The sequence below is a fragment of the Sceloporus occidentalis genome, unplaced genomic scaffold, assembly GCF_023333645.1.
Source record: "Sceloporus occidentalis isolate IW3139 unplaced genomic scaffold, rSceOcc1.0.p SCAF_4, whole genome shotgun sequence".
NCBI classification, from domain to species: Eukaryota; Metazoa; Chordata; class Lepidosauria; order Squamata; family Phrynosomatidae; genus Sceloporus; species Sceloporus occidentalis.
In genome coordinates, this window is record NW_028316984.1 from 62,032,187 (window position 1) to 62,047,847 (window position 15,661).

At 41.9% G+C, this 15,661-nt stretch overlaps 1 protein-coding gene across 5 annotated transcripts in view; it reads left to right on the top strand.

The window, feature by feature from the left end:
• The window catches only part of NCKAP5 (NCK associated protein 5), a 783,557-nt gene that overhangs the window by 487,265 nt on the left and 280,631 nt on the right, over positions 1 to 15,661 (top strand). For all 5 annotated transcript variants that reach the window (XM_089520139.1, XM_089520143.1, XM_089520141.1 and 2 more), the window contains exon 7: positions 4,381 to 4,530. In XM_089520139.1, coding sequence (XP_089376265.1) covers positions 4,381 to 4,530 — 150 coding nt within the window. The remainder of the gene's footprint in view (positions 1 to 4,380; positions 4,531 to 15,661) is intronic.

A 15,661-nucleotide genomic window follows, 5' to 3' on the forward strand; every position in this document is an offset into this window, starting at 1 on the left:
AAAATATTCAGATCTCCCTTACCCATGCACAGTAGTTCTGATCTGGCTCCTATCCATGCTTACTTGGAAGAAAAACAAAAGTTAGATTCTACTGCATAGTATATATTTAGACCAAAGTGTAATATAGCTCCTGTTAGTGTCAGCCTGGGATTCTGGGCACATTGCTTTCATAAAAGACAACATAGATGCTGTTGATCTCTCCGTGTAAAAATGAGGAAATTGGGATAGGAGACGGACACTGACAGCTCCAGATCTTCTGTTGCTCAAATGCAGGGGTAGGCAACCTTTTTGAGCCGGGGGCCGGGTTGCTGTCCCTCAGACAACTGGAGGGCCGAAGCCAAAAAATAAATAATTAAATAATTTTCTTTAAAAATTAAATATATAAATAAACCAGGACAAATGTAGGACAAAATTTTCAAATGGAAGACACTTTTTTTAATAAAATGGAGGACACGCGAAAAAATTTGCTGATTTTTTAAAAAATGTTAATATAAATGCATGTTTCTGAGGCTTCTATAGACAATTGCCCCCCAAAGGCCCCGGCGGCAATCGGCGGCAGGACCAGGCTGGGGCCGGTCCCAAGGCCTTGCTGGGCCGCATCCGGCCCGCGGGCCGCAGGTTGCCTACCCCTGCTCAAATGATAGGGATTTCAGCGGTATGTGGTTCACAGAATCAAGGTGATGTGATAAACAGTCCCCTGGCTTGTGGCAAAGGCAATTGTCCAAGCTGTGCCTTCCATACTGCCTAGGCTCTATGGATCTTAAGATTCCTGCTGCTTTCCTTTTACCATCTGCTCTGTTAGTCTACCGTAAATATGCCAGGAGACCATCGGAATCTTAGATTTATAATTCAGTCCTCTGTATCACCAATTTTCTGGCAGGCTGTGCTGATGTACATCCCATTGGATTATGGAAAGGAACAAATCTGTACTCAGGCAATGCTGGTAGTCCACCCACAGATGATCCCACCACTAGGAGCAAAGACACTTGAAATGGGCCACAGCAGCATAACACTAGAGTGCAGGATTTGTATGCCAAAGTCCCAGGTATATGCCCTGACATTTCTAGGTAGGCCTGGGAAATCTGAAATCCTGTCGATCTGCTGCTGCTCAGTATTAACAGTACTGATCCAGATAAAGAAGTGGGCTGACCATTTATAAGTTGATTGCCTCAGACTCCTATAACATTGCAACACAAGCTGCACTGAAACTGCTGTGATGCTGTGCATTTAATATTGGTGGGACTATGTAACTACACCTTATCAAAAACCATTTCTTATCCCTTTCAGCCTTGTAAATGCCTGCTGGTAGCGGCCTTTTAAAATGCAATTTCTTCATTCATTTGTAGTTTCTCCCCTAAAAAATCTTTTCAACTCTAGATATCAACCACTTGCTTCTCTACTATGATAGAAAAAGGAATTATAGCCATCTGGTATTGAACAGGAAAGTGTTGTAAGTTAATAAAGAAGGGCAAGCTTTCAGAATGTGCAAATGTGTGAGAGTAGAAAACAGGCATGTACATTATGCAAGTCACAGTTGCCCATCATGAATAGGTTTCCCCTTACAAATGCTCCACACTTATGGTGAGATATATATATATATATATATATATATACACACACACACACACACACAAACTCCTACTCCTGCTTGACATTCTTCCTTAAGTTCTTCTCTCTTTCCGCATCTTTGTTCATGCTGTCAGCAAAGGATATTCTGTAAATCAAAGCAATGAACATCAATGAGAACTTAATAACCCACACAATTAAGGTGTTTGTAGAATGATATCCTTTATTGCAAAGAATGTGTGACCTCTCTTTCTTCAATATGGTTAATGTCCCATGAAGAAAGCAATTCCACTCTTCTTCCTCCATGTCTTGGGTGAAACCATCAACATATTTTGTGTATAATTCTTATTACACTAAAATGAATTTTAAAATGAAGAAAACTCATTAATTTTAAGCAGTAGGTAGACTATAGGGTTGATTACTGCTTTACAATTGACCCAAGTTCCTGGGAAATTTCAGGTGGGCACACTTCAGAACTTACTAGTAATTTTTAACCTCATGAAGATTTATAGCAAATATATATATTTCAGGATTGTGAGTGTGTGTTTGTCTGACGGGGGCACTGCTATGCCTGCCCCATATGTGCCAATCAGTAGGGGAAATCTGGCTAGCAAGGGGAAGTCTGGCCAGCCCAAGTGTGGCATAGTAGTTTAAGTGTTGAACTACAACTTAGGAAACCAGGGCTGCACCCACACTGAAGAAATAATCTGGTTTGATACCATTTGAACTGTCATGGCTCAGTGCTATGGAATCCGGAGCTCCGCTCTGGTGCCCAACAAACTACAAATCTCAGAATTCCATATCATTGAACCATGGCAGATCAAGTGGTGTCAAACTGGGTTATTTCCGCAGTACGCATGCAGCCCAGGTTCCATTTCCAGCTTGGTCATGAAATACACTTATGGTGTTAGGGTCATCATAAGTCAAAAAGGAAGCAGTCAGCTGGAATAGAAAAGTTTCATTACTTCAAATGCTGGCTCACATATGCTGCATAACCTTGGAGAATTGTCCTCTGTGCTCCAGCCTCCCCAACATATAGTATGCTCCCCCCCTCCCGGTAGCTGTGAAAATAGTATAGACATGAGCAAAGGTTGCAGTTATACTGCAAAAGCTGTACCTCATTAGGGTACTGTCATAATGTACCTCATGTAAGAAAACATTCATTGTTTGGGAATGGAATTAATTACAAGTAAATCATCATTTGTAAGTAGTTACTTCAAAATGCTGGCAAAATTTCAGTTGAGGACAGAGTTAAACCATTGTATGTGCAGCTTATTTGCATGCCAGTAAATAGAGCAGGAGATTTCTATATGTACCTGAGTGCTGGATTTGCTCTAGAATGGAGCCTTTGGGGGAATTAATAAGACTGACCTTTGTTGCTACATTCTTTGTTGCTACATTCCTTGTCTCCTCCAACTGTCTCCCATATGGCATTTTCTGTTGGCTGATCAGTAGTATTTCCTCCTCCATATCTCTCTCTTAATCTCTCTCCCAATCTCTCACTCACACATACCCCAAGTGCCCGGCTGTCTTTCAGCTTCTCAACACCTACAGATGATGTTAGTGATAGGTGACAGTGCATGGAAGCAAGCAGGTTTCCCCAACACCTTCTTCCTCACAGACTGTCTGTCTGAAGGAGTGGGTAGAGATTGGCAGGTCAGGGAGATGCAACCGTGGCTCTCAGGGGGGTATTGGTGTTCACAGCTAGTCAACAGTGTCGAATTCTGATGGCAGCCCCGATAATGTGGTTTGAAATATGTTTACATTGAGAAATCCAAAATATGTAGAGCAATACCATCACAAGGTAAATTCCCCATTCCCTCAAGTAGCAGACACTGCTTTGGGGCATCCATCTTAGTGATGTGACATTCAGTGTGGTTAAACATACAGTTTCTATATTTAAGGATTACAGGGGATAAAGAGCAAAATGTGACCATTCCCCCTTTTCTTCAGTCTCCAGATTTCTAGCATTGCTGAGTGTGACATTGAAAATTGTTCACACTAGAACTCTTACATTTGCCACCTTGGCTCTTTTCTTTGGATTCCTAAACATTAGTTCTTATTTTTGCCTTACTTGAAGTTCCACCCCTTCTGGGGAATGAGGATGAGCTGGACACCTAGGGTCATCTCATGACTACCAAACGGACCATTTTGTGTAGTAGCTAGAGTGTTGAACTGAGACTTGATAGGTCCATGTTCTCTTCCTCCCCAGCACCATGAAGGTGACCTTTGACCAGTCACTCTGTCTGAGCCTTGCCTATGCCACAGAATTGCTGTCAGGATAAAACAGAGAGGGACAAAGAACCAGCATGGTGTAGTGGTTTGAGCATTGGACTCTGGAGACCAGAGTCTGAATATCTCTTCAGTCATAGAAACTCATTGGGTGACACTGGGGAAGTCATATTCTCTTGGCACCAGAGGAAAGCAAAGATAAACCCCCTCTAAACAAATCTTGCCAAGAAAACCTTGTGATAGGGCTGCCTTTGTTTTGCCATAGGTTGGAGCTTTTTGAAGAAAAGACAGGATATATGCGTAAAAATAAAATTAATAATAGTACTACTCAAGAAGGGGGACAGTTCTACTTATGTCCACAGAAGAACAACTGACAAAGATTTTTGACATTCAAAATGAAAATTAAAAATGATACCTCACTGCATACCAGTGAGGCATGCCGCACTGCTGGTATTATTTATATATGTAGTAGGATCTTTTTTCCTAGATGCTATACATTCAGAAAGCTTCACTGTTTGCCTATAATGTGTGCATATGAGATTATAATTAGAATATTGATGAAAAATATATTAACCATTTTAGGAAACCTTAACACAAGAAGGCAAGAGATGCAAAATAGATGTGGAAGACATTTGCATGTCCATAGATAAAGATTCAAAGAATGAAAACAGCAGCACTGAAGAGGAAAAAAAGAAGATGAAATTACTGTTGGAACGACTGAAGGCTTTGGAGGTAAGATAAAAAGTAACTTCTTGCATAAGAGGTCTCCAACATTTATTGGTACTGAATTGTAGTGCAGTATAAATCTTATCTTTCTCAGTTCACCTAAGCTTGTGTTACAATGTATTTTTTGATCATGATTCATTAAACCAGAATGAGTGAAATGCTATGTCTTGGAACTGCTGAAATGATCTTTCTCTAATGTCAAGGATCATATATCCTTAAAAAGAAACTTCATAAATAAATGTAACTTCTTTCAAGCTTGAGGCTAGCTCAAAACCACAGAGACTTCAATACAGATTATTATTTTTTATGATACAGTTTCAGGTGCACATTTAGGGCACAAAGCAGTATAATAGATCTCCATTGTCATGCCCTTATCTTCGCTTCTTTTATGCTAAGGCAGAGAATCAGGGCCCAGAAAATTGCAGATATAGTGGACCCTGGGTATACTCCAGGTTTTGGTTCCAGGACCCCTCCGTGAATACCAAAATCCATGGATGGATGCAAGTCTCATTAAATACAGTGATGTAGTAAAATGGTATCCCATATAAAATGGCAAAATTGAGGTTTGCTTTTGAAATTTGTATATATATTTTTTGAATATTTTCAAGCTGTGGATGATTGAATTTATGGATAAAGAATCTGTGGATATGGAGCGTTATCTAGGTCTGATTATCATCTGGACTGATTGCCATATAACTTATCAGTATTGCTGCAACAATAACAATAGCAGTAACAATAGCTCCAGGTCTGTTTGTGATTCTTCACTAAGAGGTGTTCCAGCTTCTCCTATGAATCACACCACACTGTGAATCAACTGACATCAGCAGTATTCCTGGAATTTAGCAGGGATGATGAAAATAGAGGTGAAGTTGCCTCCAGGGCTATATCATGCTGTGGACTGCTCTTCTAAAGGTTATAGCTACTAAGTAATACACATAGTTGATTGCTTATGGACTTTACTACATGAGAAAAGAAATGCAAAATTGGGAGAGTAGTGGCTTTCTTGGCACCACTCTGCATGCTGCCAGTCTGCCACATATAGCACTTCCATTATTTTCCCAAGACAATAATCAAAGTATTCCTTTTGCTGAATGCATTTCCCTTCAGCAAAAGGTATATTTGATGACCCCTTAGGAACTGAACATGTGTGCCATGATGTGTCTCTTCATTCCACTCCGCATAACATTGTAGCACTTCCATTCTGTTCCCAAGGAGTTGCCAAAGCATGCCTTTTAGTGAATCCATTCAGCAAAAGGAATGCTTTAACGATTGTATCCCTTTGGGAAGTGAAGTGTTATGGTGGCATGCAGCACAGTGCAGAGAAAGCCACTGCTCTCCTGATTGGTTCCATCTTTCTTTTCTCATGTAGTAAAGTCCTATGACCTGAACTGAAAGCACTGAATTTTGCAAATCTCACCTGTTTCAAAAAAGGATCTGGAATAAAGATCATATAATTCCAGAACACCGTGAAAGGGAACAGTATTAATGAACTGATTGTTAGGCTTAATCATGGTGCAATAGACATTAATTTTTAATAAGAAAATTTCCAAGGAAGTCCAAAACTTTCATATCTGATTCCCAAAGTGGATTCCCTCCCCCCCCCCTCCTAAAAAATTAAGGAGTTAGTGTAAAATTGAAGAAAAGGACAGATAATATTTCAAATATATTTCAAACAATTGATGCTTTGAATTACCTTTGAAGGTAATTCAAAGCATCAGTAACAGACAGTTAAAATTATACCAGAGGTGTACCGCACAGTTAGCATTTGTGTCAAGGAAGCTATTAGTTTCCTTCAGAAAATGGAAGACCTGCTCACATGTTGAAAGCAAAACCTTCACATATGGTTGGTGGTATTTCAGCTGGCAATGAAATACCAGAAAAAATTATCATGGGGTTATGGTGAATTACATAATTAACAAAGCATTATGGATGTTGTGAAAAGGCAATTTCCATGAGTGGGATCATTAGGAAGTCAGAAGGGAAAGGAATCAGAACTAAATATGTCAGTATTTAGTTATCTTTGGTAGAAAAACAGGTGGAATATTATGTACCATTCTGGTCACTGAACTGCAAAAATGGAATATTGTAGAACTGTGACATATGCAAACAAGAACATCTATGCCTTCTGAGAGTAGAACTACACATAGCATGTTGTGGGCTGGATGTGATAAATCTATATATTATGGCTGTGGATACAGAGTGGGGGATTGATGTATTTTTCTAGTTAGCCAAGAGCAAGTATTTTGATGGTAGCTATAATTTTCCTACCCCCCAAAATTATTTTTGGAACAGAGAAATGACTGCTGGTCACAGCTACAACTAGAGTTGGCTTTCTACTAAACACTCAGCATGGCTCAGGAAAATACAATGTGTAGCCTTCCTTCCACAAACTCCAAGCAATTCAATTATCCCAAGTCCTACTCACCAAATTTAGCAAAAGTGCTTCTCAATTTGTTATTATTTTATGTATTATTTTATTTATTTATAGCCTGCCTTCCTCCCGGTACAGGGGCTCAAAGCGGCTACCCATGCAGGTGGAGATATACTGGGGAGGACATTTCAGAAAAGAGTGTGGTTAGCCATGTTAGAGTTTTGCAGCAAGCACAACTAAGAGTGTTTGATTTCTTAAAGCTAATTTTTATAATGTTTTTCAGATTTCAGATTACTTTTATGTGATTCTGTGGTGCCAGAATGGGTAGGCTGAGACATGAGCTCACCCCCCATGGCTAGGCTGTGGGGCTGACTGGGCAAACAGGCTCCTATGTCATTGAGCCCACTCAGGGATTATGAATCAACAGTGTGCTGAAAGGTCAAGAGTACATGCACACATACATACAAACACGGCTATTGTCCTTTAGCCCTCCAAGAATAACAAAGGCTATATCTATCCTGTACATACTTACTTGAGAGTAAGCTGAAATGAACAAAATGTGGGGATTTCCAACTATACATTGTGTTTATAGTGTGCACAGCCAAGCCTGACTGAATGATAATAGAATGGGGGAAGTAATTTGCCCTCCCGCCTTACTGTGCCATTAGGCACTATAATAGCTGTTGTGATTGCTTGACATGATTCCAAGTCATAACAGGAGGTAACTTGTTTTAGGAGATTATCACACCAAGCACTTCCATTGCCCAAACGTCATCAAAACAGGTCGGAAGCGTCCATGGTGTGATCGCGCCTGGTGCTACTGAAGGAACAGTAGAAGCGTTTTTGTCATGGAATCGCCAGGAAAACAGCCCTTTTCTTATTAACGGATTAAATCGTTAATAAGAAAAAGGCTGTTTTCCTGACGATTCCCTGGCAATTCCATGATGAAAACACTTGCATTTCCCTTCAGTAGCACCAGGCACAATCACACCATGGATGCTTCCGCCCCGTTTTGATGACGTTTGGGCGACAGAAGTACCTGGTGTAATAAACTCTTTATTCTCAGTGGCACTAGGAATAATTAATGCTCTTTAGTTGTTTCATTAAGGCAAACTTGGGTTTACGTTCTGGATTAGAATAGTATAGGAGATCTTGTGACAGCCATTTTAATTTTATGTGCTTGAGAAAGTTATGAAGAAGAAAGGTCTTCTAAAGCATTGTGACTCATGAGTTGTCATCTTTAAGCAAGTAGCATCCATTGAGCATTTTTTTTCTACCAGCATGTGCTCTGGAACTAGTTTTTTTCAGTACTTTTGGAACATTGATGACAAGTCATAGAATTGTAAGAGTTGAATAAGCCATGGCCAACCCTCTGACAGTACAGAAATCCAAGCATTCCTGAAAGGTGGGTGCGCTTAGAAATCTCCAACAAAGCAGAGTCCCTTAACTGCATAATCATAGAATCATAGAGTTGGAAGAGACCACAAGGGCCATCCAGTCCAACCCCCTGCCCTGCAGGAAATCCAAATCAAAGCATCCCCGACAGATGGCCATCCAGCCTCTGTTTAAAGACCTCCAAGGAAGGAGACTCCACTACACTCCGAGGGAGTGTGTTCCACTGTCGAACAGCCCTTACAGTCAGGAAGTTCCTCCTAATGTTGAGGCGGAATCTCTTTTCCTGTAGCTTGCATCCATTGTTCCGGGTCCTGTTCTCTGGAGCCAGAAAACAAGTTTTCTCCCTCCTCAATATGACATCCTTTCAAATATTAACAGGGCTATTATATCGCCTCTTAACCTTCTCTTCTCCAGGCTAAACATACCCAGCTCCCTGAGTCGATACTCATAGGACATGGTTTCCAGACCTTTCACCATTTTAGTCGCCCTCCTTTGGACACACTCCAGTTTCTCCACATCCTTTTTAAATTGTGGTGCCCAGAACTGGACACAATATTCCAGGTGGGGCCTGACCAAAGCAGAATACAGTGGCACTATTACTTCTCTTCATCTAGACACTATACTTTTACTGATGCAGCCTAAAATTGCATTGGCCTTTTTAGCTGCCGCATCACACTGTTCACTCATGTTCAACTTGTGGTCTACTTGGACTCCCAGATGCCCTTCACATGTAGTCTCATTCAGCCAGGTGTCCCCCCATCCTATATCTGTGCATTTCATTTTTCTGCCCGAAGTGCAGTACCTTACATTTCTCCCTGCTGAATTTCATTTTGTTAGCTTTGGCCCAGCTTTCTAGTCTATTCAGGTCATTTTGAATGTTGATCCTGTCCTCTGGGTTTTTACTTATTCCTCCTAATTTGGTGTCATCTGCAAATTTGATAAGTATGCTCCCAATTCTGTCATCCAGGTCATTGATAAAGATGTTGAATAACACACTGGGCCCAGGACAGAGCCCTGTGGGACCCCACTGGTCACTTCTCTCCAGGATGAAAAGGAGCCATTGGCGGGGTACAGACCGCCGCTTTGCGGCGGTCTGCCGCCGCCGCCAATAGGTCCGCGGGGGAGCCGGAGCCTTCAGACGGCCCAACTCCCGCGCGGACCGAATAAGAAGCTCCAAAATGGAGCTTCTTTTACCGTCGCGTTTGCGACGTAGCGAGGCGCCAGGGGCGCGCTCGCTACGTCACAAGCGGCGCGACGCGTACGGACGCTCAGCGTCCGATACGCAAAGATGGCGGCACCCATGTGGAAGGGGCGCCGCCATCTTGTACGTATAGGATACGTACTAGGGTTAGGGGGGTGCGGAAGCACCGCCCCTTCCTAACCCTAGTACGTATTCTATACGTACTAAATGGCGGTATGTATCCCGCCATTGTTGAGCACCCTTTGGGTTCGGCTGGTCAACCAATTACAAATCCATGTAACAGTTACCTTTTCTAGCCCACCTTTTACAAGCTTGTTTGCAAGAATGTCATGGGAAACCTTGTCAAAGGCCTTACTGAAATCAAGGTATACTATATCCACAGCATTCCCTTCATCTACCAAGCTGGTAATTTTATCAAAGAAAGAGATTAGATTTGTCTGGCATGACTTGTTTCTCTGAAACCCGTGTTGAGTTTTTGTGATTATGGCATTGCCTTCTAGATGTTCACAGACCCTCTGTTTAATGATCTGCTCTAGAATCTTTCCTGGTATTGATGTCAGACTAACTGGGCGATAATTGTTGGGAGCCTCTTTTTCCCCCTTTTTGAAGATGGGAACAACGTTTGCCCTCCTCCAGTCTGCTGGGATTTCTCCTGTTTTCCAGGAGTTTTCAAATATGATTGCCAATGGCTCCGATATTACATTTGCCAGTTCTTTTAGTACCCTTGGATGTAGTTCATCTGGTCCTGGAGACTTAAATTCATTTAGATTAACAAGGTATTCCTCTACTATATAATATAATATAGGCAGACAAGTACTGCCTATTACACTAATATGGTATGCATAAACCCTTAGTCTCTCTGAAATGTATTTATTTATTTATTTATTTATTTATTTATTTATTTATTTATTTTGTCATAGTAATAGCCTAATCAATTAGCACAGAAGCAATTTTCACCTGGGACATATTACTAAGAGCTTGAGTAGGAGGGAACCGATAGCAGGAAATGTTTGACCTGAAATGGTATGGAGGCTTTATATTAAAAAGCAACCAAATTTAGAGATGCCCACTCTTCCTTTTCTCTAGTTAACAGATTTTCTTTTGTTTTTAATTAGGATATGTGAGATTTCTGCCAAAAAAAGGAGAGGGGAGTCCATATTTTGCTTCTTCATACTTGAATCAGGGGAGGGGCCCACTATGCCCAAAGCTATGCTTCTGTATACGCTATAATCTCTAGCATTCTTGAGTGCTCTATTTATCATATTTTCCGGCTTATAAAATGACTTTTTACCCACGTCTTATATGCCAGGTTGTGTTTGGCGGTCTCCACAGAGACACGCAAATAGCGTAGCCACCTCTCCATCTCCAGGGCGGTCCTTGTGGGTTCTATCCCAGCAGGCACCACAGCCAGTTTCTCTCTTTCTCGCTGCCATTGCTGGTTTTGGGGGCTGGTAGCCAGAAAATGTGGCGGAGAAGCGGCTCCAGAGCCGATCCGGCGGCAGAGGCATGGTTGGGCCGAGGGAAAGAGCCTGCCCCGTATGCCTCACCACCGCCACTGGTGCCCGGGATACTCCACTCCAGCGGCTTCTTCCGTGGCGTCTAGTGCCCTTTTGGACCAGACTGCGGGAGGCCCTACTGCCACTTGCAACATCTGTTTTTCAGGCCTCCACAGAGGCCCCCTCAAGCCGGCGCATGTGGCCACCAGACCCCCTTAATTTGGCCTATAGTAGGCCAGGGCGCTGTCTGCACGTGACTTGGGGGTCGTCTTATACCAGACTCCTTCCACGAGTGGCAGCTCAATCCTCACGTCATCTGCTATCTGTTCTCGCTCTGGGAAACTCTGGACATCGACCTGTTTGCCTCCCACCTGAACTTCTAATGCAGTCAGTTCTGCTCCAGGATTCCGTCCGACCACTTGTTAGGTGACACCTTCCTCTTCCGCTCGTTAGACCAAATGGTTTATGCATTTCCTCCCTTCCCTCTGATCACAAGGGTGATAGCCAAGCTCCTAACAGACCAATCCTTGTCACCCCTTGGTGGCCAAGACAACCGTGGCTCACTCCTCTTCTCCAACAACCAGTTTCCGCCTCTGCCTCTCCTTCCCGACCTTCTGACCCTTTACAATGGTCAGGTTAGCCACCTCGACGACAACACTCTCTGTCTCATGGTCTGGAGGATCCTTCCTTGAACCGTCTCTCAGCTCCATTTTGAAAGATCATCTTGGCCTCCCACAAGCCTTCTTCCCAATGTTCCTCCTCTCTCAAGTGGAACAAATTTTTGCCTTCTTGGCTGACAAGGGCCTGTCCTCCTTGGATGTCAATGTCCCCGTTTTCCTTGAATTTCTCAACTCCCTTTCTGGGTCTGGCATCTCCATCTCTTCCTTGAGATTCTACCTCACGGGAACTTGTGCCCACTACCAGTTTTCTAGCCACCCTTCCTTTTTTGTCAACCCACTGATAAAGAAGTTTTTCAAGGGCCTGACCAATTTCAAGCCTCCATCCGCTGCCCTGGCTCCAGATTGGTATATCCAACTTTTGTTGGCAGCCCTGTGTAGGGCTCGCTTCAAACCTCTCGCTTCCAGGGACCTAAGGCTCCTAACCTGGAAGATAGCATTTTTGGCTGCACTGACCTCTGCACGCTGGGCCAGTGAAATCTGTGCCCTCCGTACTGACTCTCCCTACCTCAAATTCTTTAAGGACAAGGTCGTCCTCTGACCTGACATTTCCTTTTTGCCAAAGATAGTCTCTATCTTCCATCTCAACCAGGACATTGTTCTCCCAACACTTGCCCTGAACCCGACGACTAACATCAAGCGCCGACTCCACTCTCTCAACGTCAGATGGGCTTTGACTTTCTACCTCGATAGGACTTTGACCTCAAGGTGTTCTCGCCAGCTTTTTGTTTGCTACTCTGCTCCCAAACTGGGACTCCCTGTCACCCCACAACCTTTCTCCAAGTGGGTGACTTCCACTGTCCATCTTTGTTATGAACTTCTTGGGAAGATTCCCCCTGTTCGAATTTGAGCCCATTCAATCAGTGGGGTAGCCACTTCCTCTGCCTTCTTGTCCGGAATCTCCTTGGAGGACATTTGTAAAACTGCAGTCTGGTCACAACCGCTGACCCTTATCAAGCATTACAGAATTGACACCAGACACTGCCATGAGGCAGCCTTTGCCAGAGCTGTGCTTCTTTCTGCAGTTCACTGAGGTTAGTTGACAACTGTTAATTATACACACTCATCCTGTTTTTTCCTGGTTTATTATCTTTATTGCCAGGACACTCCCTCCTCTGGGAGACATCCAGCTTGTCAGTCTAACTCATTTGTGTGCTTCGCAGAAACCACGAAGAAGGAGGACAGGTTGCTTACCTGTAACTGTAGTTCTTTGAGTGGTCATTTGCAAATTCACAGAAATCCCGCCTATCTTCCCCTCGGTTGTGCCCTGTGCTTTCTGCCTTGTCTGCTCTTACAGTGGACTTTTTGTACTGAGAAAGGGTGGGAAGACACCGAGCCTATAGAGGGTGGGTGGAGCTACTGCCAAAAAGTCTTCCCTAGCAATTCCAGTAGGATCCAAGTGTAGGCGCAGAATAACCCATTTGTGTGGATTTGCAGATGACCACTCGAAGAACTACAGTTACAGGTAAGCAACCTGTTCTCCTTCTCCCCTCCAAGACCAGGGCAGTTATCAGCAAATGTGACTCTTGCACTAACCACCCTTTATTCCAGGATTTGCATCAAGAGATTCTTTAGACATCGAACCTGGTGAAAATATATATACATATACATATATAATTTCTCTGTGAGAGTATTTTGTCTGCAATCTTGCAATTTCTAATATATCTACACAACTTTTGCTCTTGAATGGAAGTAGCAGACAAGTCAGTGTGTTAGGCACCTTTGTATTCATTTATTAGTTTTAAGGCCTATTATAAGGCCTAACTACCTTAAAGGCACCAGATATTGTCTGATCTTGGAAGCTAAGCAGGATCAAGCCTGGTTAGTACTTGGTTGGGAGACTGCCAATGAATGCCAGGTGCTGTAGGCTGTGTATCAGAGGAAGGTACTGGCAAAATGACATCTGAGTATTCCTCACATAAGAAAATCCTGTGAAATTCATGGGGTCATAGTTAATCAACGGACAATTCAAGGTGTGTGCATGCACATGCACATGTGCACACACACACAATGCATTGTCCCTTTGCTTGATATATTGTATTTGCTTGTTTATTTTGCTCAGTTTTGTAATACTTATTATTTTGTCATTGTTTTCATGGTTTTCAGAGTATTACCTGCTTCTGTTGGTTGTTTATTATTGTTTTTGTGTTCTGTGAAAGCACAATATATTCTGTGTTTTCATTGTTTCATTAGAATTAATAGTGAATTAATATTAGTGACCTCCTGCCAATGATGAGGCCCCACTTTAAAAATAGTCCCAAAGTCCCTGATGAGATGGACAGAAAGTTTATGCCAAATAAAACCTATTCGTCTTTAAGGAGTTGCAATGCTCAGTTATTCTGTCTGTCTTGCTGTTGTTTATCACATCTTGGTACAACCTTTAGCAACTTTCAGCTACTGAATAAAAGATAATGATCATGATTCCCTTCTAAAGTAGCATACATAAACTGAAGCTGGCTTTCTTAGATCCAGCTTCAGAGTGCAACCTCATTTGACTGTGGAATGGAGAGTAAAACAAAAACAAAAACTAGAAGGATGTAAGGGTGACATTTTGCAACATCCAGCAATGGTTTATGAGGCAAGATACTGGATTTGCCTCCCATGGAATAACTAATATGTGCACATGCGTGCACACACATATATACACTTGTGTGCATAAGTAAAAATGCTGTTCCATGGCAGACTCCTAAGGAAGAATGTGTCTTTCTTTTAGCATGCTATATGTTTTTATATTATGCCTGTATTTTATCATCTTATAGCATCTGTACTGAAGTCAAGATTCACAAAACATGAGATGCATTATGTTGTGTTTTTTCCCTTTCTTTAAGCAATTGTTGTTGAGTGGGTTGAATACTGCATGCAGATCTTTCTTTCTTTCTGATAGATTTCCAGTATGTTTCTATTCAGCTTGGTTTGCTTCACCCTCATAGCCATTTCAAGGCTTCATTTCCTTTCTGGTGATAGAAAGTTGTTTAATGAAGTAAGAGGTTTTTGTCAATTATTGTCAATTGCCTTGAACAGGAGGAACTAATCCCACAGCATTATGGATAGGTAAACCTGGCTTTGGAAGGTCACCAAATAGGATTTCTTCATTGATTCCAGTTTTGTGCTACAGCTTGTTAGGAAAAAAAAATTGAGTGTGCCAGTACTTTCAGAATGTATCTATATGAAAAGTCTAAAGAGTAATCCATGAAGAAAAATGAACTTCAGGCCATCCTTAATAGTACCAAAACATAATTAAAATGAAGTGTTGCTAATTGTGTGTTGGTTTAATGTTATATATATGTACCCTTGTGTATTTGTGCTTTGGGGATATAATTTTTTATGTCAAATGCTGGAAGCTCTGAGGGTTATTAATCAAAAGGCATACATTATATTACTTGTGCAATTAGTGAGTTTAAGCCTTTGGTGTTCAGAGAATAATTAATCTTTGTATTTCATTAGTGGATTTTTTTGGTGGGGGGCTTATTCATTCATTCCTCTAGTGCTGCAGGTATTGTATTTTCAGTATCATGTTTTTGTAAAGTTCACAGGTACAAAATGTGTGGCTCATTCACTATATAAGACAGCACCAATATTTCTTTCATGTCTACCTCTGTGTCTCTGTATATGCTCTATATCCTCTATATAAGACAGCACCAATATTTCTTTCATGTCTGCATCTGTGTCTCTGTGTATGTTAACAAGGTGAGCCTCACTTTAAAAATATATTATATGAGGATGATTAAAGGTTATTCTTCAATATATGTTGTATTAGAATGGAAAATCTTTCCTTGGGTCAGCTGGCAGTGTTATTACTTCTTTTGAGCCTATTGTTGCTATGTGGCTTCAAAGTATTTCCAACCAATGGTGCCCATAACTTTCTTGTAAGATTTATGATATTCAGAGGAGATTTGGTATTACCTTTCCTTTGGGCCGAGAGAGTGTGATTTGCCCAGTGTCACCAAATGGATTTCCATGGCTGAGTGAGGAACCTGTGTGTACTGGAAAACTAGTC